General features: G+C 40.2%; 1 protein-coding gene across 3 annotated transcripts in view; it reads left to right on the top strand.

Moving 5' to 3' along the window:
- Positions 1 to 22,603, top strand: part of pemt (phosphatidylethanolamine N-methyltransferase) — a 90,484-nt gene that overhangs the window by 64,675 nt on the left and 3,206 nt on the right. For 2 of the 3 annotated variants that reach the window (XM_034202243.1, XM_034202244.1), the window contains exons 4-6: positions 10,206 to 10,351; positions 17,503 to 17,614; positions 22,159 to 22,233. In XM_034202243.1, the coding sequence (XP_034058134.1) occupies positions 10,206 to 10,351; positions 17,503 to 17,614; positions 22,159 to 22,233 (333 nt within the window). The remainder of the gene's footprint in view (positions 1 to 10,205; positions 10,352 to 17,502; positions 17,615 to 22,158; positions 22,234 to 22,603) is intronic. The other variant, XM_034202246.1, reaches the window with a different exon arrangement.

The following is a 22,603-nucleotide window of genomic DNA, read 5'->3' as shown; positions in this document are numbered from 1 at the left end:
CAGCTTATAACAGGCATCAAAGCTAGGTCAAACAGAAAGACACACACTTTGTTTCCTACCCATTTGCGAGATGACTCCTGCACTTATGTGTGTCGAACATAAAGTTTATATCCATTACCCAGTTGCTAAGTGCTACATCCAGCTGAGCCACTTTGCTAGAAACCTATTTTTATTTCACTCTGTCGCCTTTCTTCTCATACGACATCCTTCTTCTGTCTCTAAGTGCTCTTCTCTCCCACTGCGGCACTTTTGCTTTGTTTCTCCCATCCTTATTGTCGCCCACAGTATCTGTTTGTGCCGGTTTCACCCCACGCTTGCCATCAGAACAGAAACCCAGTGGAAGTACAGCTGCCCACTGCGGGTCAAACACTGTGACAAAGCACATTCAACAAAACCATGCATTTACAGCATGGCAGTTCCAGAACATCATTTTACTATCTACGCGAGGCTGTGTGATGTCTGTTGCCAGGGAGAGATCGTTAAAGTACACACATCCTTTACTCAAGTAGAAGTACAGATATTCATGTTTCAAAATACTCTGGTGAAAGTACTGACTAAACTTCTTTACTCAATTAAAAGTAAAGAGGCTTTGAAGTGTACTTCAGTAAAAAGTCCCCATAACTAGCAGCTGCTTTAAAGAGTACCTGACCTCCCTTTATATCAATAGAACAATAATGTCATTGTTAGCTAATGAATGTTTCCATGCTGAACAACGGCAACATGACAACGTTTCCATTGGTCCCTCTTCTTTAGAGAAGACCAGGAAATGATGGATACACGGATCGTGTTCAAATCAATAGGCACGTAATGACTCTAAAGAATAATGATCACACCACCAAACACACATTCAGACTAAAGGAACCAGCTGTTTGGAAAATGAGAGAAGTAAAAAGTACAAGTATTTGAGTTCAACATGTGAGAAGTAGAAAGTACAGGTATTTGAGTTCAACATGTGAGAAGTAGAAAGTTCAGGTATTTGAGTTCAACATGTAAGAAGTAGAAAGTACAGGTATTTGTGTTCAACATGTAAGAAGTAGAAAGTACAGGTATTTGTGTTCAACATGTAAGAAGTAGAAAGTACAGGTATTTGTGTTCAACATGTAAGAAGTAGAAAGTACAGGTATTTGGGTTCAACATGTAAGAAGTAGAAAGTACAGGTATTGTGTTCAACATGTAAGAAGTAGAAAGTACAGGTATTTAAGTTCAACATGTAAGAAGTAGAGAGTACAGGTATTTGTGTTCAACATGTAAGAAGTAGAAAGTACAGGTATTTGAGTTCAACATGTAAGAAGTAGAAAGTACAGGTATTTGTGTTCAACATGTAAGAAGTAGAAAGTACAGGTATTTGAGTTCAACATGTTAGAAGTAGAAAGTACAGGTATTTGTGTTCAACATGTAAGAAGTAGAAAGTACAGGTATTTGTTTTCAACATGTAAGAAGTAGAAAGTACAGGTATTTGACTTCAACATGTAAGAAGTAGAAAGTACAGGTATTTAAGTTCAACATGTAAGAAGTAGAAAGTACAGGTATTTGTGTTCAACATGTAAGAAGTAGAAAGTACAGGTATTTGTGTTCAACATGTAAGAAGTAGAAAGTACAGGTATTTGAGTTCAACATGTAAGAAGTCAAAGTAAAAAGTCGTCAGAAAAATAAGTAGTGGAGTAAAGTACTGATACCAGAGAAATGTACTTAAGTACAGTAACGAAGTATTTGCACTCCAATACTCTCCACCTCTTGTGTGTGGTGTGTGTGTGTGTGTGTGTGTGTGTGTGTGTGTGTGTGTGTGTGTGTGTGTGTGTGTGTGTGTGTGTGTGTGTGTGTGTGTGTGTGTGTGTGTGTGTGTGTGTGTGTGTGTGTGTGTGTGTGTGTGTGTGTGTGTGTGTCAATGTTAATATTGATCGTGTATGGAAAGGATCGGAGGAAGGAGGAGAGTGTGAGGGAAGGGGGCGACATGGAGGGTTATTGATCCATGAGGTAATGCTTGTGTACGTTAACGGATCATGTCAGAGACTCTCTCACACACACACACACACACACACACTGTTGCCAGGGAACAAGCTTCGTCAAAGTGATGAATCATTTTCTCTCTCTAAGGCAGTGCTTCTCAAACTTTTTCTGTCAGGCCCCCCCTTTGGAGAAAAAAAAAAAGTCGGGCCCCCCCAACACACATAGTCAGGCTCAGTGGCGGCGCCAGAGACTTCTTTTGGGGTGCTGTGGGGTAGCTTGACGTTTCATAGAGGGTGCTCAAACATTTAGGGTTTCCCATTAATGTACCGGTCGCTACAGTGGAATGTTCTACTGCAACACTCCCCACGCATATACACAACGTACCCACAACTGTTACAATGAAGGCTCGATAATCAGCTCACGGCATATAGGTGTAAGCAGGGGTAAAGTGCTATTTTTATAGGTGGTGTGTGGACACATTGAGAGCAAAATGAAGAGATCTATGGATACCTCTCAACACCCAGATGAAACGGAACTGTAAACAGATGTACTTTTTCTTTATGGATATTTTACAAATCACCCTTTTAAACTTTATTCTTTTTTTAATATCATATAGTATTTCATACCTGTTTTTCATTTATTCTCTTATTTTTGTATAACTATAATGATCATATAAATGTGTGCCTCGGAAATAATTGTTTACATTAATGGTGACCAAAACGTTTGAGACCCACTGAGATAACAATGAAAGAGTCCTTTAGTTCACTGAGTCTCTCAGTCTGACAGGAGAGGACTCTCCTCCACTTTGTTGTTGAAAAAACTCCTTATATCCGTTAGCGTAGCTCGCTAGCACCAGAAGCTAAGAACAACGATCTCCGGTACCGGTGCGCTCTCTCTCTCTCGCGCGCACACAAAATGGCTCGTTCCACACACACAGAGACCCAGACGTAATAGTACTGTACTGTATCATATTATTTTCGAATCAATAATTTTTCAAATTATGATTTTTTTTTTTTTTTAATCTTTTTTTTTTTTTTTATATAACCATTTTTCCTCCTGGTCTTTCGCGCCCCCCCTGGCATGCCTCTGCGCCCCCCAGGGGGGGCGCGCCCCACACTTTTGAGAACCACTGCTCTAAGGGAACGTTAATCAACTCAGTGCAACATGAGAGAAACTAGAAATAGTAGTGGTGCAGAACAGGAACAGACACAGGTGTTAGATGGCAGAAATGCTCAATCATTATGGAAGTTATTCTTTAAAATAAGCTTTGAACCACTTGAAATGCTTTTAGTTGCACTTTTGCAATTTTGTCACTTAGATACTCCAATTATCTCCTGGGAAATTAACTGTAATGGAGGAAGAAAGCAAATATACTAACATCTTGTGTGATCATTTCTATTTCTATATCACTCAATCCCACTGACTCGAGACTGCCACAAGCCAAGGAGGTTGTGTTTTTCCGTTCAGTTTGATAACGGAAACAAATACTGCCCAGATATTCATGAAACTGAGTGTATGGGTGTAGCTCTGGCAGATCCAAATGTTACTTTATTAAAGATATGAAAGTCCGTGGAGGAGGTCTGCTCTCTAAGAGTATTTGAACTATGTAATATTCAGTATATTGTTTAAAGAAACATATCAAATGGGAAGCCAATCCAGAACAAGCAGCTACCGTTTATCAATCATCTCAAACAAACTCTACTCCACTACAGTTCAGAGGTAAATGGTGTACTTCTACTCCACTACATGTATTTAATACCTTTAGTTATTTAACTCATTTCATTTCAAACCTTTATTTAACCAGATTGGTCCCATTGAGATCATAGATCTATTTTTCAAGGGAGACCTGTAGCATATAGGTTCCACATGAAACATAAAACAATAAAGGACATTATATTTACAGGATACATTTACATAGTTAGACATTTACAAGTGGCCATAGTATCAACGAGCATTTCATTTAGCCTAGCTTTAAAAACATGCAGAGGAATGAGATTGCTCAGTTTCAATTCTTGTTGTAGATTGTTCCAAGCAAGTGGAGCTGCACATAAAAGCTGTCTTACCTAAGACAGTCCTTGCTCTTGGCACATCTAACAATACTACATCATGCGATCTCAGACAATAGCTGCTTGCAACTCTCTGTGTGATCAGAGAGCAGATATAATACGGGAGTTTACCCACAAAGCTTTATAAATAAACGCCTTTACAGATGTGGATGAATGATGTGAAATATAATCAAGTGCAGTGGCGAGCCGTGACTTTTATATCTAGGCCCTCTGACCCCACCCTTTCCCTCGAAAAAAAGTAACAGTTGTTACGTCACAGCGTATACTTCAGCGGAATATCAAAACTACGGCCCGGGGTGCAAAACGCATCAATGAAAGCGACCCTCTACCACACAAAACAACACCTGTAGATAACCCTATTTGTGTTCTTTGAAATTGAAAAGGATATTGCATTGTGTTTGTTACTTTCATTGCAGTTGTATGTCTTAAAGGTGGGGTAGGTAGGTTTGAGAAACCGGCTCGAGATACACTTTTTGTTATATTCCATGGAATGCTCTTAACATCCCGATAGCAATGAATATCTGAAGTGCTTTGACAACAAATCCATTGAAAAACATGATCAGTGGAAGCCGTAATACTGTAAAAAGCTCGACCAATCATCTGAGCCGGCCCGGCTAAAATAACTGGATGGCCTACCTGCCTGTCAGCCTTATCACAAACTTATCTCGTGCCCTCATTGGTCATGTGCGCGTTCGTGTGTGTTGGAGGAGGGGCTCTGTAAGGAAGGGGCAGATTTGTTCCGGCTGTGTATTTTCAAATTCTAGCGCACTCGAGCTGGTTCCTCCAAAACTACCTACCCCACCTTTAAGTGTAATTTGGCATGCTTTTATTTTGAAGGCGAGTTTACGCTGTTGACAGGAAGTTGTTGTTGCTATGGAAACAAGAAAAGTTTCACAGTGGGCGGAACTTGTCATAAAGTCCGCGATAGTAAAACCCACCCATTTAGAGGGAAGATATGATTGGCCAATTGTACTGTCAGTTGACATGACTCTCTCGTTCAGTTACTATAGCTGGCCCTCTGTGAGTTCATAGCTGGACGTTCAACAGCTCCAGGCCGTTTCTCAATCGCGAGGATGCTGGCTTGGTAGTCGCGTACTTCCAAGTCACTTCCTTCAGAAACGAAGCAAGTATACTTCCAAGCCACTGCTTCGGAAAACAAAGAAGAATGGAACAGGCTAACAAGTGTGCCACTCTCTCTAACGGTTTCAACATAAACTGTACCGGAAATAAATACCTCACGATGTCTATCTAATTATGAACTTGCTTTACTTTCACCGAAAGTATTCCTACACTCTGGTACAAGATCTGAGTACTTCTACTTTTACTCAACTACAAGATCTGAGTACTTCTACTTTTACTGAAGTACAAGATCTGAGTACTTCTACTTTTACTCAAATACAAGATCTTAATACTTCTACTTTTACTCAAGTACAAGATCTGAGTACTTCTACTTTTACTCAAGTACAAGATCTGAGTACTTCTACTTTTACTCAAGTATAAGATCTGAGTACTTCTCCTTTTACTCAAATACAAGATCTGAGTACTTCTACTTTTACTCAAGTACAAGATCTGAGTACTTCTACTTTTACTCAATACAAGATCTGAGTACTTCTACTTTTACTCAAGTACAAGATCTGAGTACTTCTACTTTTACTCAAGTACAAGATCTGAGTACTTCTACTTTACTCAAGAACAAGATCTGAGTACTTCTACTTTTACTCAATACAAGATCTGAGTACTTCTACTTTTACTCAAGTACAAGATCTGAGTACTTCTACTTTTACTCAATACAAGATCTGAGTACTTCTACTTTACTCAAGAACAAGATCTGAGTACTTCTACTTTTACTCAAGTACAAGATCTGAGTACTTCTACTTTTACTCAATACAAGATCTGAGTACTTCTACTTTTACTCAATACAAGATCTGAGTACTTCTACTTTACTCAAGAACAAGATCTGAGTACTTCTCTCTCCTCTGTTGATACCTGCCGTGACGTCCTGTGTTTTTATACTTCGAACACATTGACGGTTGTTCTCTGGAAAAACAATATGACTGTTTCCAGTGTACAGAAATACTGACTACAAGTGCTGCTTGTATTCTAACGGACTCATTAATACATTGACTGATTCACTTGCTGTATTATCCACTTCCTTTTAAAGCTCCACCACAGATTTAAACACTGCTTAACATTTAAATTGTTATCCGCTTAGCACACTTTAGTGGAAGTGCCCAGGGCTCTAACTAGTCCATTTGTTTAATTAAATCAGTGTGTTGGATTGGCACTCTTTCTATTAAGGAAGCATAACGAAATGGGAGGTTTGGTATTCATATTTTCAGGTTTTAAATGTTATGATTTATACGCCTCTGTTGATGCTCAGGAAATATAAAAACATTAAAAAAGGAATATGCCAGAACCCTTATTCTTTCGTACTTAAAGCATGCCGACACGACAACAACATTCATGTCTGCTGATGCCTTTTAAAATAAACAAGCAAATTGATTGAGTTGTCAAACAGATATTTGACCCCAAAGAAAGGCACTTTTTTGATTGGCATTACTTTCCAGACGCATTTTATAAAGATTGCCAAGTGAATTCAGGGTGATCAAAGAAGGAGAACTTCTACTTTTATTTAACACAGAATCCACTAGAAAAGGTCTATAAATATCATTCAGGCCGTGTGTGTGTGTGTGTGTGTGTGTGTGTGTGTGTGTGTGTGTGTGTGTGTGTGTGTGTGTGTGGTGTGTGTGTGTGTGTGTGTGTGTGTGTGTGTGTGTGTGTGTGTGTGTGTGTGTGTGTGTGTGTGTGTGTGTGTGTGTGTGTGTGTGTGTGTGTGTGTGTGTGTGACGGCTAACTCACAGCTGCAAACGGAAAATGCGACAAAGTAAATGCAAACGGACACGAGGAGAAATTATGTTGTACAAAAAGTCCTTTTTCTGAAAGACGTATCACTTTAGTATCTGATGATTCGTCCCTAAGGTCTTTTACTAAAAAACTTTTTTCACAGGAATCAACTCATGGATTCAGGAATAAATCTAATTAAAAATAAAACAATTTCACATTTGTCTCAGGGGGCTTTACAGATCAACAGACATGAATGACAGTGTAACAAATATATAATAATTGCCAGAAATAATTTAAAATACAAAGAAAAATGTTTAAAATAACATAAAATAAAATGCCATATGATAAAGGGTAAAACATGTGGATGTTCGATGACATCAATGACCATTGTTCGAGCTTCCTAAATATATAAATAAATACCATCATTACAAAACACTATGTAACATGTGCAATACTATTATTATTTAATTATGTTCTGATAAATAACGTGCAATTACTACCACTACGGTTTTTGCACTACTAAATATAATACTGTTAATATTGACATTAATTATGTGACCGTCGATGTTACTTGTAGTTATTTAATTGCTCTTTTTACGGCACTGTTAGTGAACAGTTTTATTATTATGCTGCTGTGTTTATTGTATTTTTGTAACTGACTCAACAATTTCCTTCAGGATGTATTTATTCTTATCTTATCTCATATATGTTTTATTTCTCGTAGCTACAGAGTGCTTTTACGTGATCATTGACCCGTCATCAGTCATAACAGTAGATTCAGACCTCAAAGCCTTTCACACAAAAAATCCCCCGTCGACTTCTCGTCCTCCAGACCCCTTTTCCATCTCCTTTCCAATCCCAGTCCCAGCGGTGTCCCCTCCCAGACCTCCCAGCGCACACACACACACACACACACACACACACACACACACACACACACACACACACACACACACACACACACACACACACACACACACAGAGCTCAGCGGTCGCCCTTTGTTTGTGACGCAGGGGGGGCAACAAGCAGAATGACATTAGACTTCCTGTTTGATTTGACAAAGGCTCAGCCACCATAAGACTCACATCACAGACCCCCTAACCCACATGTATCTTATTAACCCAAAACCTACTTTTGATTCTGGAGCATATTTTTTTAAACTTTTGTTTGTTTGTTCACCGTGTAAAGCGGCCTTGGGTCCCGTAAAAGGCGCTATACATATTGAATCTATTATTATTATTATTATATTACGCTGCTATAGACAGTTTTGCACTAAATGTACACTTTTCACAGATTGTGAAGTGACTGTTATTTTGTATATATCGACTGTGTGCATATGTATAAATGTGTCTGTGTGTGACTAGGGCAGGAACAGTGATCGTCCAATCTGTGGGTCAATTTTCAAGGAGACCTTAAAGGGGACCTATCATGCAAAATGCACTTGTTGATGTCTTCTCTACATCAACATGTGTCCCCGGTGCGTCGGGGAACTCACGCAGCGTCAGGAAATAAAACCCTCTCTCTTTTCCTCCGTACCCAAATCTCTAAAACGGGGAACAACGGAGCTGATCCAGATTTGCGTCCGATATGACGTAATATCTGAAATGTGGACCCACGGCTGTTGTGCACCGTCAAAAGTGTTAGTCAGTCATGTCTCATGTTTATGTTGTATTGTTTTTCACTTCCTGTTTTGTTTTTGTCACGTCTCATTTCAGGTTCCTTGACTCCCTTTCCTTATGTGTTCTCCCGCCCTCATCAGTGTCAGCCCCGCCCCTGATTGTTTTCACCTGTGTCTTGTTGTTGAGTGTTTAAATTCCCCAGTCTCCCAGTGTTCAGTGTCAGTTCGTCTTGTCTTGTCCTCATGCCAGTACTCTGCTCGTCGTCGATTGCTTCTTTTGTCAAACCTACGTTATGCTTCTGAAACTTATTGAAAGTTTAATTCCTCAAGTTGTAAGCGATATTTTGCTGTATCTTTTTGGACCCTTTTTTGTCACCTCGTAAAAGTGTTTTTCTTTTGAATATATTTTGTGGAAGAAATAAAGTATATTAATTATACTTTACCTCTGGCTCCCGGGTCGTGCATTTGAGTTCTTACCTTTGAGTATCCAAGTTCGTAACAACGGCCCAATCAGAAACGTTGCTATCAGAAACAGTGCCCGACTGTTTTGGACGTAATATGGTCGGTGTTTACATTAGCATCGCTAACACTCAGAGCTAACCTGTACTGGAGAGCATGTGTGTGAAGAAGCAGGAAGTAAAAAGGAACTCACCTTGTGGTATAACCGGCAAGAGAGAAAGCCTTTGAGCTCCAGACTGTTTCAGAGAGAATCCTTGATGATCCATGATATGGCGTTTCATCACGGCAGCATTTAGTTTAGACAGTAGCTGCCGGGTCCCGCATGAGCTCAGACCCCTGCTTTTTTATATTTTTTAAAGCTTTATACCCAAATCAGCACTTTTGAAACAGGAAGTGAAAAGGAACTCACCTTGTGGTATAACCGGCAAGAGAGAAAGCCTTTGAGCTCCAAACTGTTTCAGAGAGAATCCTTGATAATCCATGATATGGTGTTTCATCACCGCAGCATTTAGTTTAGACCAGGGGTGTCAAACTCAATTTCATCTCGGGCCACATTAGCATCATGGTTGCACTCAAAGGGCCAGTTTTATATATAAGACTATATAAAAATACATATATAAATATTTAATATATATAAAATAATGTATTATATTACATCATTGCCTCTGCATTGGATTATTATCGGATAGGGTAATAACTTCATCATTAACTACGTCTGAAAGCAGAAGCTTAGGGCAAATAATTGCAAGTCTCTTCAGGGAGAATGTCACAAAATGATTTAAAAAGTTAAAGAAAAAGAAAGTAACATTTTGAAAAAAAAGTCAGATTCTGAAAAAAGGCAAATTTGAGATGCATTGTGGGACATGTAGTTTATGGGCAACGTGCTTCTGTAAATCGTCATGTAACCGAATAATAAACATATTATATTCTTTGCAAGCTCTAGTGGGGCCGCATGAAATGAAGTCACGGGCCGGATTTGGACCCCGGGCCTTGAGTTTGACCCCCCTACTCTAATTATTTGTATTTCATTGTAGAACAGCGTGCGTCATGAGCAGCATGAGTCTTATTAAAGTAGGTCCACATAACAGTCTTTTATTTGGTTCAACACACATTTCTTTTTGGTCGTCTTTTCTCTCTTTTCACTTATTTTCTGCCCCTTAAATCCACAGTAACGGTATTTTTCACAGCAGGGCGATGCCCCTTAGCACCACCACTACAAGCAGAGCATGTACCTGTTTGAATAAAGGAGGTTGTGATGTGTTTCCTGCAGCATGACGGTGGCGATGAGGCTGCAGGCCCGCTGGGATCTGATGGAGCGGACGGATGTGTTTTATGTCGGTGTAGCTCTGATGGTTCTGGGCACGGTGCTCGTGGTGGGAAGCTTCCTGCGTCTGGGGTTCACTGGAACCTTCCTAGGTGGGTATCAAACACACTGGAAAATATTAAGGGGGAAGTCTGGTGGTTTTCACATGTCAAGTGTTTGTCAACAGCTTTCAAATCAAAACTGCTCCACCTGTTAGAAATCTGCTCAAAGACTGTTGGTCCACCTGTCGGAGACTTTCTGACTCACAGACCATACCAACCTGTCCAACAACATCATCTGGGACCCAAAGCATGCTCTGAGCAGAGAATCTGAACTGCTACCATCTAATGGAGATTCACTAAAGTCAGCCTGAAGCATCCTTTGTGCTCCAGTCAGTCCTCTCAGTGAACACAGAGCTACAGATCAGATGCACGCTGAAGGCTCTTTGAGCAGCTCTCACTGATCCTGCTGCTATGTTCAATGTCTGTTGTTTGTTTTCCATGTCTTGTGTCTTGATATGTGTCTGTTGATGTTACACATGGAGCTGGATCTGACCATTCAAGTATTATCGTATCGTAATGTATGTTGCACAGAGAGTTGCATTATGGGAAGTGTATTACATTACATTACATTTAGCTGACGCTTTTATCCAAAGCGACTTATAATTACAGGGACATTCTCCCTGGAGTAACTAAAGGCTAAGTGCCTTACTCAAGGGCACACTAGTGGTGGTGTTCCAGGCGGGATTTGAACTCACACCTTCCAATCTTCAGCCCACCTCACTATCCATTAGACCACCACTACCCTAAACAGTGCAACATCTGGTCATCTGTATGATCCATGACCTCCATTGGGGACTTAATCTAGGCCTTTACTGCTTTACTCTTTGGTAAACTGTCATATCTTCTTAGTAAGACCCTTTTTTCGAGTGACTTAAGTTCAGTAAGTTTTGTATTTTTAAATGTTTAGGATTCAGTTTGTGTTTTGTTCTCAGCATTTAGTAGCATGCTTACGCGCTTACCTTAAATATCCACATGGTAAATATACACGATTCAGATCAGTGAGTTACCAATGCCATTGTGAGTGGGGTCTAATCCTGACTTTCATTAGGTTATCCATCCATCCATCTTCTCCCGCTTATCCGTGGTCGGGTCGCGGGGTATTAGGTCGTCATTAGGTTAGTTAAATAATAATATGTATTTCTAAAATATAAAAACCTCTTGTTGTGGTTATAGTCAATTGTATCATGACCAGTATTTGTTTTATGTGTTATTATAGGAGCTACATAATATATTGTTAAATTCTTATCTTGAGACCTGAATATTTAGTTATGTTTTTATATATATACTTTGAAACTTATTCATCATACATTTTGAAGTTTTCTTGCCGCAAAGTTTATTTTTATTTGTAGGACTGCGACCAAAAACTATGATTTCTGCCCTACTTATACTACTATAATTAGATTTTCTGGATCATGGCTCATGTGTGACGCATACGTGAGAAAACCATGCAGACACTCGCTGTAAGAAACGTGACTTCACACACATTTGCTCATTCGTATTCATGTGAACAAACACTTGCATGCCCTCACAATCAGCACATGCAAAACGTTGCATCTGCCTCGAGGACAGCCATGTTTGTTTTCATTGGTTGTGCCATTGTGTGCTTCCAGGCATCCAATCAAATGGGCACGAGTATCATCATGTGACCATGTGACCATTTGACAAGATCAGGTTTCTAGGTCAGTCCGTTTTGAGTGTTTTTGAGTCACCACCAACATCCAGACAGTCTCAGATCATCACCTTCTTCACTCTGTGCCAACTAATCCTCAACTGTGTCGACAGAAGGGGTGTGTGTGTGTGTGTGTGTGTGTGTGTGTGTGTGTGTGTGTGTGTGTGTGTGTGTGTGTGTGTGTGTGTGTGTGTGTGTGTGTGTGTGTGTGTGTGTGTGTGTGTGTGTGTGTGTGTGTGTGTGTGTGGCCTAGCATTACTATATTGTGGGGACCTAAATCTGTTTACACAGTCACGTGTGGGGACTCGCCTCCCTTATGGGGCTCCCCATGAGGGGAATCATTAATTTTAGGGTGAAGACTTGGTTAGGGTTAGGGTTAGGCATGTGTTGGTTATGGTTAGGGTTAGGATACGTCTCCAGGAAATGCATGTAAGTCAATGTAATGTCCCCTGAAGTGTGTGTGTGTGTGTGTGTGTGTGTGTGTGTGTTCACTTTGCATGCAGATCAAGCAGAGGAATCACAAGAGACTCCGATGGGATTTTTGTATTCTCTGACCGTTTAGTGCAGGACTGTTTGAATCCATTTCTCAGTCTTTCTTCAAGGACAACAGTGTGAGTGATGAGACGCAGCCGATAAGAATCACTATCACACCGTCAAAACAAGTGAACTCTGACGGCAGTAAACAGATAACAAGAGTGTTGAAAAACTGATACACATTTCTAGAGGGTGAATTGTACTCTGCCACACTGACAGCTTCATGGATAAGAATGCAGTCTCTCTTCAGTATTCATAAAGCTGATTGCTGAATACCAGAGGTGGGAAGTAGTGGAGTACAAATACTTTTTTACTGTACTTAAGTAAAAAAAATTGGTATCAGTACTTTACTCCACTACTTATTTTTCTGACAACTTTTTACTTTGACTTCTTACATGTTGAACCCAAATACCTGTACTTTCTACTTCTTACATGTTGAACTCAAATACCTGTACTTTCTACTTCTTACATGTTGAACACAAATACCTGTACTTTCTACTTCTTACATGTTGAACTCAATACCTGTACTTTCTACTTCTTACATGTTGAACACAATACCTGTACTTTCTTACTTCTTACATGTTGACACAAATACTGTACTTTCTACTTCTTACATGGTTGACCCAAATACCTGTACTTTCTACTTCTTACATGTGAACTCAAATACCTGTAACTATTTCTACTTCTTACATGTTGAACACAAATACCTGTACTTTCTACTTCTTACATGTTGAACCCAATACCTGTACTTCTACTTCCATGTTGCAACTCAAATACCTGTACTTTCTACTTCTTACATGTTGAACTCAAATACCTGTACTTTCTACTTCTTACATGTTGAACTCAAATACCTGTACTTTCTACTTCTCACATGTTGAACTCAAATACCTGTACTTTCTACTTCTTACATGTTGAACACAAATACCTGTACTTTTTTACTTCTCACATGTTGAACTCAAATACCTGTACTTTCTACTTCTCACATGTTGAACTCAAATACCTGTACTTTCTACTTCTCACATGTTGAACTCAAATACCTGTACTTCTACTTCTCACATGTTGAACTCAAATACCTGTACTTTCTACTTCTTACATGTTGAACTCAAATACCTGTACTTTCTACTTCTTACATGTTGAACACAAATACCTGTACTTTCTACTTCTTACATGTTGAACTCAAATACCTGTACTTTCTACTTCTTACATGTTGAACTCAAATACCTGTACTTTCTACTTCTTACATGTTTTGAACTCAAATACCTGTACTTTCTACTTCTTACATGTGAACCCAAATACCTGTACTTTCTATTCTTACATGTTGAACACAAATACCTGTACTTTCACTTCTTACATGTTGAACCCAAATACCTGTACTTTCTACTTCTTACATGTTGAACTCAAATACCTGTACTTTCTACTTCTTACATGTTGAACCCAAAATACCTGTACTTTCTACTTCTTACATGTTGAACTCAAATACCTGTACTTTCTACTTCTTACATGTTGAACCCAAATACCTGTACTTTCTACTTCTTACATGTTGAACTCAAATACCTGTACTTTCTACTTCTTACATGTTGAACTCAAATACCTGTACTTTCTACTTCTTACATGTTGAACTCAAATACCTGTACTTTCTACTTCTTACATGTGAACCCAAATACCTGTACTTTCTACTTCTTCATGTTGAACACAAATACCTGTACTTTCACTTCTTACATGTTGAACCCAAATACCTGTACTTTCTACTTCTTACATGTTGAACTCAAATACCTGTACTTTCTACTTCTTACATGTTGAACACAAATACCTGTACTTTCTTACTTCTTACATGTTGAACTCAAATACCGTTACTTTCTACTTCTTACATGTTGAACTCAAATACCTGTACTTTCTACTTCTCACATGTTGAACTCAAATACCTGTACTTTCTACTTCTTACATGTTGAACTCAAATACTTGTACTTTCTACTTCTCTCATTTTCCAAACAGCTGGTTCCTTTAGTCTGAATGTGTGTTTGATGCGTGATCATTATTCTTTAGAGTCATTGCGTGCCTATTGATTTGAACACGATCCGTGTATCCATCATTTCCTGGTCTTCTCTAAAGAAGAGGGACCAATGGAAACGTTGTCATGTTGCCGTTGTTCAGCATGGAAACATTCATTAGCTAACAATGACATTATTGTTCTATTAATATAAAGGGAGGTCAGGTACTCTTTAAAGCAGCTGCTAGTTATGGGTACTTTTTACTGAAGTAGACTTTTAGAAGCCTCTTTACTTTTACTTATTTTACTAACAAAATAAAATGCAGGAAATAATGTATAGCATTGAATTAGCTGCCCCATGTGTATATGCAGGGTCGGCGTCATGGGGGGTCATTCGCGGGCCATGCCCCCCCCAAATGAGTCACTGTGCCCCCCCAACGCAGGGTGGGCAAGCCTTGCCACTTTGCCGTTTTGTTCTTTTTCTAATCATATAAGTGAAAACGTTTCCACTAAAGGTTTTTTGTGTGAAATACATCAGAAATAAAGAATACAAATATAAAACACAGCCTGAGGTGTGCTCACTGCTGCTCTCTGATTGGTGTGTTGCTTGACCAATGACCCCCGACCTTTTTTTTGGTTATCATTACGTGGCTGTGTGTTTAGATGAAAGCCCAGTGACGATCTGTTCATCTGTTACACTGATTATACAGTAAAGCCATCGAAAATAATATGATATACAGTACAGTACAAGTACATGGGTCTCTGTGTTTCATTCAAGCTATGTGTGTGTGTGGCACGAGCGCATTTTGTGAGTGCGCGAGCGGTAACGTGGAATGTTGTTGTTAGCATCTGGTTAGCTAGCTATGCTAACGGATATAAAGAGCTGTTTCTACACCAAGGTGGGGAGAGTCCTCTCCTGTCAGACTGAGAGGATCTTATAACGTCAGCTCAGTGAGGTAAGGACTCTCTCAGTGTTTAGATAGTTCACTTTAGTGTAGGTTATCTCAGTGGGTCTCAAACGGTTTGGTCACCATTTATGTAAGTATTTTCGAGGAATACCTTAAGTTTATATGATCATTATAGTTATTAAAGAGAGAATAAATGAAAAACGGGTATGAAATACTATAGGACAGTAACACAAGAATACAGTTTAAAAGGGGAGTGATTAGTAAAATATCCATAAAGAAAAAAGTTAATCTGTGTACAGTTCTGTTTCACATGGATGCTGAGAGATGTAGGCTATCCATAGATCTCTTCACTTTGCTCTCAAAGTGCACCAGATTGATGCATTTAAACTTCAATATTTTAAAAATAATCTTCCCGGGGGAGCATGCCCCCAGACCCTCCTAGAGGAGGTTAGGTCCACCCCCACCTAAAACATGTTCACATGGATAGGATACTAAATACATTTGCACACTTTTCATATGGTGGCCTATGTCCTTATCAAATCAAATCAAGTTTTATTTATATAGCACATTTTTCAACGATTTTTGGTCGAGCCAAAGTGCTGTACATATAATAAAAAATAACCTACAGTAAAGACACTTTACAGCAAATACAACGGCACAGTTTATGCAGAATATCAGTATGAGAAAACGACACCCTCTGTCCTTATATGTTTCTGTTTTGGTGGTCGTGCCACAACCGTGCATGTATGCACAAGTCATAGGTGCACTATACAATAGCACTACACCCTGCAATGTGTGTGAAAGACAATAGACTTTACAGCATATTTTTTTAAATTGAAGTTGCGTTGGTGTTTGTGTGTTGGTTGTTGACGGCAGTGTGTGCCCCCCCTTGGTAAATGATTTCCCCCCCATTCGATTTGTTCTAGAGCCGACCCTGTGTATATGGGTGTTTAAGGGTGTGAGGACGCCTCACCATAATCTGTCTGCACAACAAAAACAAACACACACACACACACACACACATTGTAGAAGGATAAAGCCTGAGGGTGTGTGTTGTAATTTGATGTGTCTCTTTCTCTCTATAAAGAGCTTCTGGAGTCAGTGTGACCTGATGATTCAAAGCGATGGCACAGGATTGGAAACAACACACATCTAAACAAAACAAAATGATACACACAGCTTACTGAGGATCGAAACCCCTCCTTATCGCACAAACACTTCTCTAACCTCTTCCAACACTCTCTACAAATACATGCTGCCAATTTTAAAACCACAATGCAACAACAGTGACGCAGAAACACACGCAGAAGTTATGCTCTGCTTTCAACTCAGACTTGTGTTGCAGGTAGACGCTGTCAGAAATGAGGTCAGCAGAAGTCAGTTTATGCTTTGTATCCAAACCAAACGCTTGTTGTATAATCTGTCCCCCTGTAGTGCGAAAATAAGTGACATTGTTATACAAATTGGGCATTAACAGCTTTTCTTTGACAGAAAACAGGACCAGCAGCGCTTCATGTCACGTTCACTTATTAAAGTAAAGTTTCCAATGTCAGAAAAAATACTTGGAGAAAGAAAGCTTGGCTGTGGGAGAGCATTTAACAGATGAGCAGATAACAAGCCTCTCTGTGTGTGTGTGTGTGTGTGTGTGTGTGTGTGTGGTTTGTGGTGTGTGTGTGTGGTGTGTGTGTGTGTGTGTGTGTGTGTGTGTGTGTGTGTGGGTGTGTGTGTGTGTGTGTGTGTGTGTGGCGCGTGCGCGCGCATTACTATACTTGTGGGGACCTAAATCTGTTTACACAGTCACGTGTGGGGACTCGCCTCCCTTATGGGGACAAAATGGAGGTCCCCATGAGGGGAATCATTAATTTAGGGTGAAGACTTGGTTAGGGTTAGGCATGTGTTGGTTATGGTTAAGGTTAGGATAAGTCTCCAGGAAATGCATGTAAGTCAATGTAATGTCCCCTGAAGTGATGTAACATGGTATGTGTGTGTGTGTGTGTGTGTGTGTGTGTGTGTGCGTGTGTGTGTGTGTGTGTGTGTGTGTGTGGTGTGTGTGTGGTGTGGTGTGTGTGTGTGTGTGTGGTGTGTGTGTGTGTGTGTGTTCCAGGTGATTATTTTGGTATCCTGATGGAGGAGAAGGTGACCTGCTTCCCCTTCAACGTCTTAGAGAACCCGATGTACTGGGGCAGCACCGCCAACTACCTGGGACTGGCTCTCATGTAAGTGTGTGTGTGTGTGTGTGTGTGTGTGTGTGTGTGTGTTGTGTGTGTGTGTGTGTGTGTTGTGTGTGTGTGTGTGTGTGTGTGTGTGTGGTGTGTGTTGTGTGTGTGTGAGTGTCTGTGTGTGTGTGTGTGTGTGTGTGTGTGACAGTAAAGTGAATGTATTTCTGCAGCAGATATTGTCTCTAATGAATCACAACAGGTTTTTCTATCACCATCAACTTTAACCTGATCAGATTTCAGTTTTCAACACCCTGAATAAATGACAGGATGATTGCTGTCGTGCCTCAAACAGCATTTTTACCAAAGTGCGATCCTGCAGATGAAAAAATGATGTTTTATCCAATTCCTCTTTTGAAAAGGTAAAAACGTCTGCGTCCGTGCCTCGTCTCCACGACAACTGTGACAACATTACATGAGTCACAGTGAGTTACATGAGTTACAGTGGTGTAGTGGGCGTTGGACGCGGGGGCACGCCGTCCGTACCCCCACTTATTTGAAGCATGATTTTTTTTTTAACAGTCTAATAAATATAAAATCATTGCCAGTGTTATCAGTTGCAAGTGTGTATTTGTTTTAATAATGACGAAAACTAATTATAATAAAAACATAGTTCAAGCATTTATGCAACTTGATTTGAAGCGTGTGTGTGTGTGTGTGTGTGTGTGTAGGGTGATCAGGTGTGCGGGACTGCACACAGCATTTTTATGAATTGTCCCGCGTCCCACAAATTGAGACAATGTCCCGCATTTGAGTGACAGACGCGCAGGAAGGCCGGATCGGTTCGCTGACGGCCGGTACCGCCCTTTATTATGATATTTTTTAAAGGGCATCATGTTGAGTGACAGGCGACACAGAGGAACCCCCCCCCCCCCCCCGTTGACAGTTCACGAGCGCGTCCATAGTGTCTCCCCCCGCCCCGTCCACCCAGTCAAAAAATCTCCACTACACCACTGTAGGCAACCAAGATTGACGAGCCATTAAAAACCCAAAACACATTAAAAACCCCCTGAAGAAGTCATACATTTGTGTCATGACTTCCCCCCCTTTTACCTGTAACGTGTGTTGTCCACTGCGGATCTTAAATATATACAAAGTCCCATGATCCTCCTTAGCAACGGTCTGTTATCCTTAGCAACGGTCTGTTAGCGTCAATTAGCAGATCTATGGAGTGTCCGAAGTTACCAATCAGAATTAAGTATATTTCAACTAAGCCGTGTTAGAAATTGGAATAATTTGTGTCACATTGGACACAAAAAGTAGTTTCAAGGCTGCACATTGATTTTCTTCTTGTATCATGTTATTAATACATGCTGGAGATATGAGATATACAAAAAAATCCATCATGCTTCACTGTATGAGAGTACTCCAGTCCTCCTTTGTCATATTCTCAGTCACAAACAAAGACTGGAGGCAAAAAATAACTCCCCGCTGTGCCACACACTCTCACCCACCCACCCACACACACTCTCAACACACACACACACACACATTAACTGGTCTCTCGGAGTCCTAGACAAAGCAACAGCAGGCACACATTAGCACTCAGACGTTTACTTGAGTAGGAGCTGGAGCTAGAGCTGGAATAGCTGCTGATTGTCACTATTATTATTATTATTTTCACATTATCTTCGAGGACCAAACTGGAGGATGAGTCTTCAATTACTGTATCATGTCGGCTGCATTTCGTTTGGTTTCCAGGCAGCTTACCATTTGTATACAGTCCACATGCTATAGGAAAGTAGGTTATGACGTAAAAGCTAAAAGGTTTGCAAGAGACCTTTTTGAAAAAGCAAATGCAATCGGCTGCACTCCTAGATTTTATTATATATTTTCCAAGACACACATAATACAGTACGCAAACAAGCTTACACACCAACACATTAATACCATGTTACATGTGGTGAAGCCATAGCAACCCAAATATCCACATGTTCTTGCATCAGTGCATGGTTTACTCGCAAATAAGATATGTCCTTTTTTTCTGATGGCCAATTGTCTAGAGATCACTTTTAAAAGTCTACAAATGTGTAAAAAGTCCCATCTGAGCTATGATATGGTGACAGTGTGGTGAATTGACTCAGATCTGGGATCAGTATCATGTGTTTCGCTCGGAGGAAGAAACAAAGACTTTCGTGCAAAGACATCAACGCTCTGACTTTCTAAAGGTCACTCTGCTACTGCTCTGTAACCTGTGTGTGTGTGTGTGTGTGTGTGTGTGTGTGTGTGTGTGTGTGTGTGTGTGTGTGTGTGTGTGTGTGTGTGTGTGTGTGTGTGTGTGTGTACACAGTATGCAACACCACAGGGAGAGTGAAGGCATGAAACACTCGCTAATCTCATGACAGAGCTTCATGCACAGAGCGTGTATTCATGGATGATATCAGCATGGCTTCTGTAATAGAAGTAGAAGATCAGCAGGAGAGGACTCTTTAAAGTAGAGACACTACATACTGATATACACTTGAACATCAGCAGGAGAGGACTCTTTAAAGTAGAGACTCTACATACTGATATACACCTGAACATCAGCAGGAGAGGACTCTTTAAAGTAGAGACACTACATACTGATATACACCTGAACATCAGCAGGGAGAGGACTCTTTAAAGTAGAGACACTACATACTGATATACACCTGAACATCAGCAGGAGAGGACTCTTAAAGTAGAGACACTACATACTGATATACACCTGAACATCAGCAGGAGAGGACTCTTTAAAGTAGAGACACTACATACTGATATACACCTGAACATCAGCAGAGAGGACTCTTTAAAGTAGAGACACTACATACTGATATACACCTGAACATCAGCAGGAGAGGACTCTTTAAAGTAGAGACACTCCATACTGATATACACCTGAACATCAGCAGGAGAGGACTCTTTAAAGTAGAGACACTACATACTGATGTACACCTGAACATCAGCAGGAGAGGACTCTTTAAAGTAGAGACACTACATACTGATATACACCTGAACATCAGCAGGAGAGGACTCTTTAAAGTAGAGACACTACATACTGATATACACCTGAACATCAGCAGGATAGGACTCTTTAAAGTAGAGACACTACATACTGATATACACCTGCACATCAGCAGGAGAGAACTCTTTAAAGTAGAGACACTACATACTGATATACACCTGAACATCAGCAGGAGAGGACTCTTTAAAGTAGAGACACTACATACTGATATACACCTGAACATCAGCAGGAGAGGACTCTTTAAAGTAGAGACACTACATACTGATATACACCTGAACATCAGCAGGAGAGGACTCTTTAAAGTAGAGACACTACATACTGATATACACCTGAACATCAGCAGAGAGGACTCTTTAAAGTAGAGACACTACATACTGATATACACCTGAACATCAGCAGGAGAGGACTCTTTAAAGTAGAGACACTCCATACTGATATACACCTGAACATCAGCAGGAGAGGACTCTTTAAAGTAGAGACACTACATACTGATGTACACCTGAACATCAGCAGGAGAGGACTCTTTAAAGTAGAGACACTACATACTGATATACACCTGAACATCAGCAGGAGAGGACTCTTTAAAGTAGAGACACTACATACTGATATACACCTGAACATCAGCAGGATAGGACTCTTTAAAGTAGAGACACTACATACTGATATACACCTGCACATCAGCAGGAGAGAACTCTTTAAAAGTAGAGACACTACATACTGATATACACCTGAACATCAGCAGGAGAGGACTCTTTAAAGTAGAGACACTACATACTGATATACACCTGAACATCAGCAGGAGAGGACTCTTTAAAGTAGAGGACACTGCATACTGATATACATCTGAACATCAGCAGGAGAGGACTCTTTAAAGTAGAGACCTACATACTGATATACACCTGCACATCAGCAGGAGAGGACTCTTTAAAGTAGAGACACTACATACTGATATACACCTGAACATCAGCAGGAGAGGACTCTTTAAAAGTAGAGACACTACATACTGATATACACCTCAACATCAGCAGGAGAGGACTCTTTAAAGTAGAGACACTACATACTGATATACACCTGCACATCAGCAGGAGAGGACTCTTTAAAGTAGAGACACTACATACTGATATACACCTGAACATCAGCAGGAGAGGACTCTTTAAAAGTAGAGACACTACATACTGATATACAACTAAACATCAGCAGGAGAGGACTCTTTAAAGTAGAGACACTACATACTGATATACACCTGAACATCAGCAGGAGAGGACTCTTTAAAGTAGAGACACTACATACTGATATACACCTGAACATCAGCAGGAGAGGACTCTTTAAAGTAGAGACACTACATACTGATATACACCTGAACATCAGCAGGAGAGGACTCTTTAAAGTAGAGACACTACATACTGATATACACCTGAACATCAGCAGGAGAGGACTCTTTAAAGTAGAGACACTACATACTGATATACACCTGAACATCAGCACAATAGAGCCGGAAGAAAAAATGGTACAGACTCTCAACTTGTATTTTTTAGCTGTTGCTCTCTTTCTGTTCCAGAGGGGCCAGTCCTGTCGGTCTCGTACTGACTGCGATAGTCGCCGTGGTTTACAAGGTGGCGATAAGAATCGAGGGGTAAGACTTTATTTCTTTTTTCATATTTCTCAATAAAATGCATCTAGTTAATCACTCAGTTACAGGTGGGACTAGGGATATCAACGCGCATGCTCTATCTACGCCCCTTAACGTCCATTTTAGCTTCATGCTAATTTGAACGGAGATACAATCCTTCAGTTGTGTTGCTCTTCTTCTCTATCCACCGTTTTAAAGCTTGAACAGAAGCATCGGAGTTCTGTAACTGGGGTTTCATAGGTAGAGGAAAATGGTTTTGATACAACGATTTTGATGTGTGTGCATTATTACAAACTACCATATACACAGGGCTGCACATAACTAGAGAGAGAGAGAGAGAGAGAGAGAGAGAGAGAGAGAGAGAGAGAGAGAG

Source organism: Gymnodraco acuticeps, unplaced genomic scaffold (assembly GCF_902827175.1).
Source record: "Gymnodraco acuticeps unplaced genomic scaffold, fGymAcu1.1, whole genome shotgun sequence".
Lineage (NCBI taxonomy): Eukaryota > Metazoa > Chordata > Actinopteri > Perciformes > Bathydraconidae > Gymnodraco > Gymnodraco acuticeps.
This window is presented reverse-complemented; position numbering and strand designations above follow the sequence as displayed.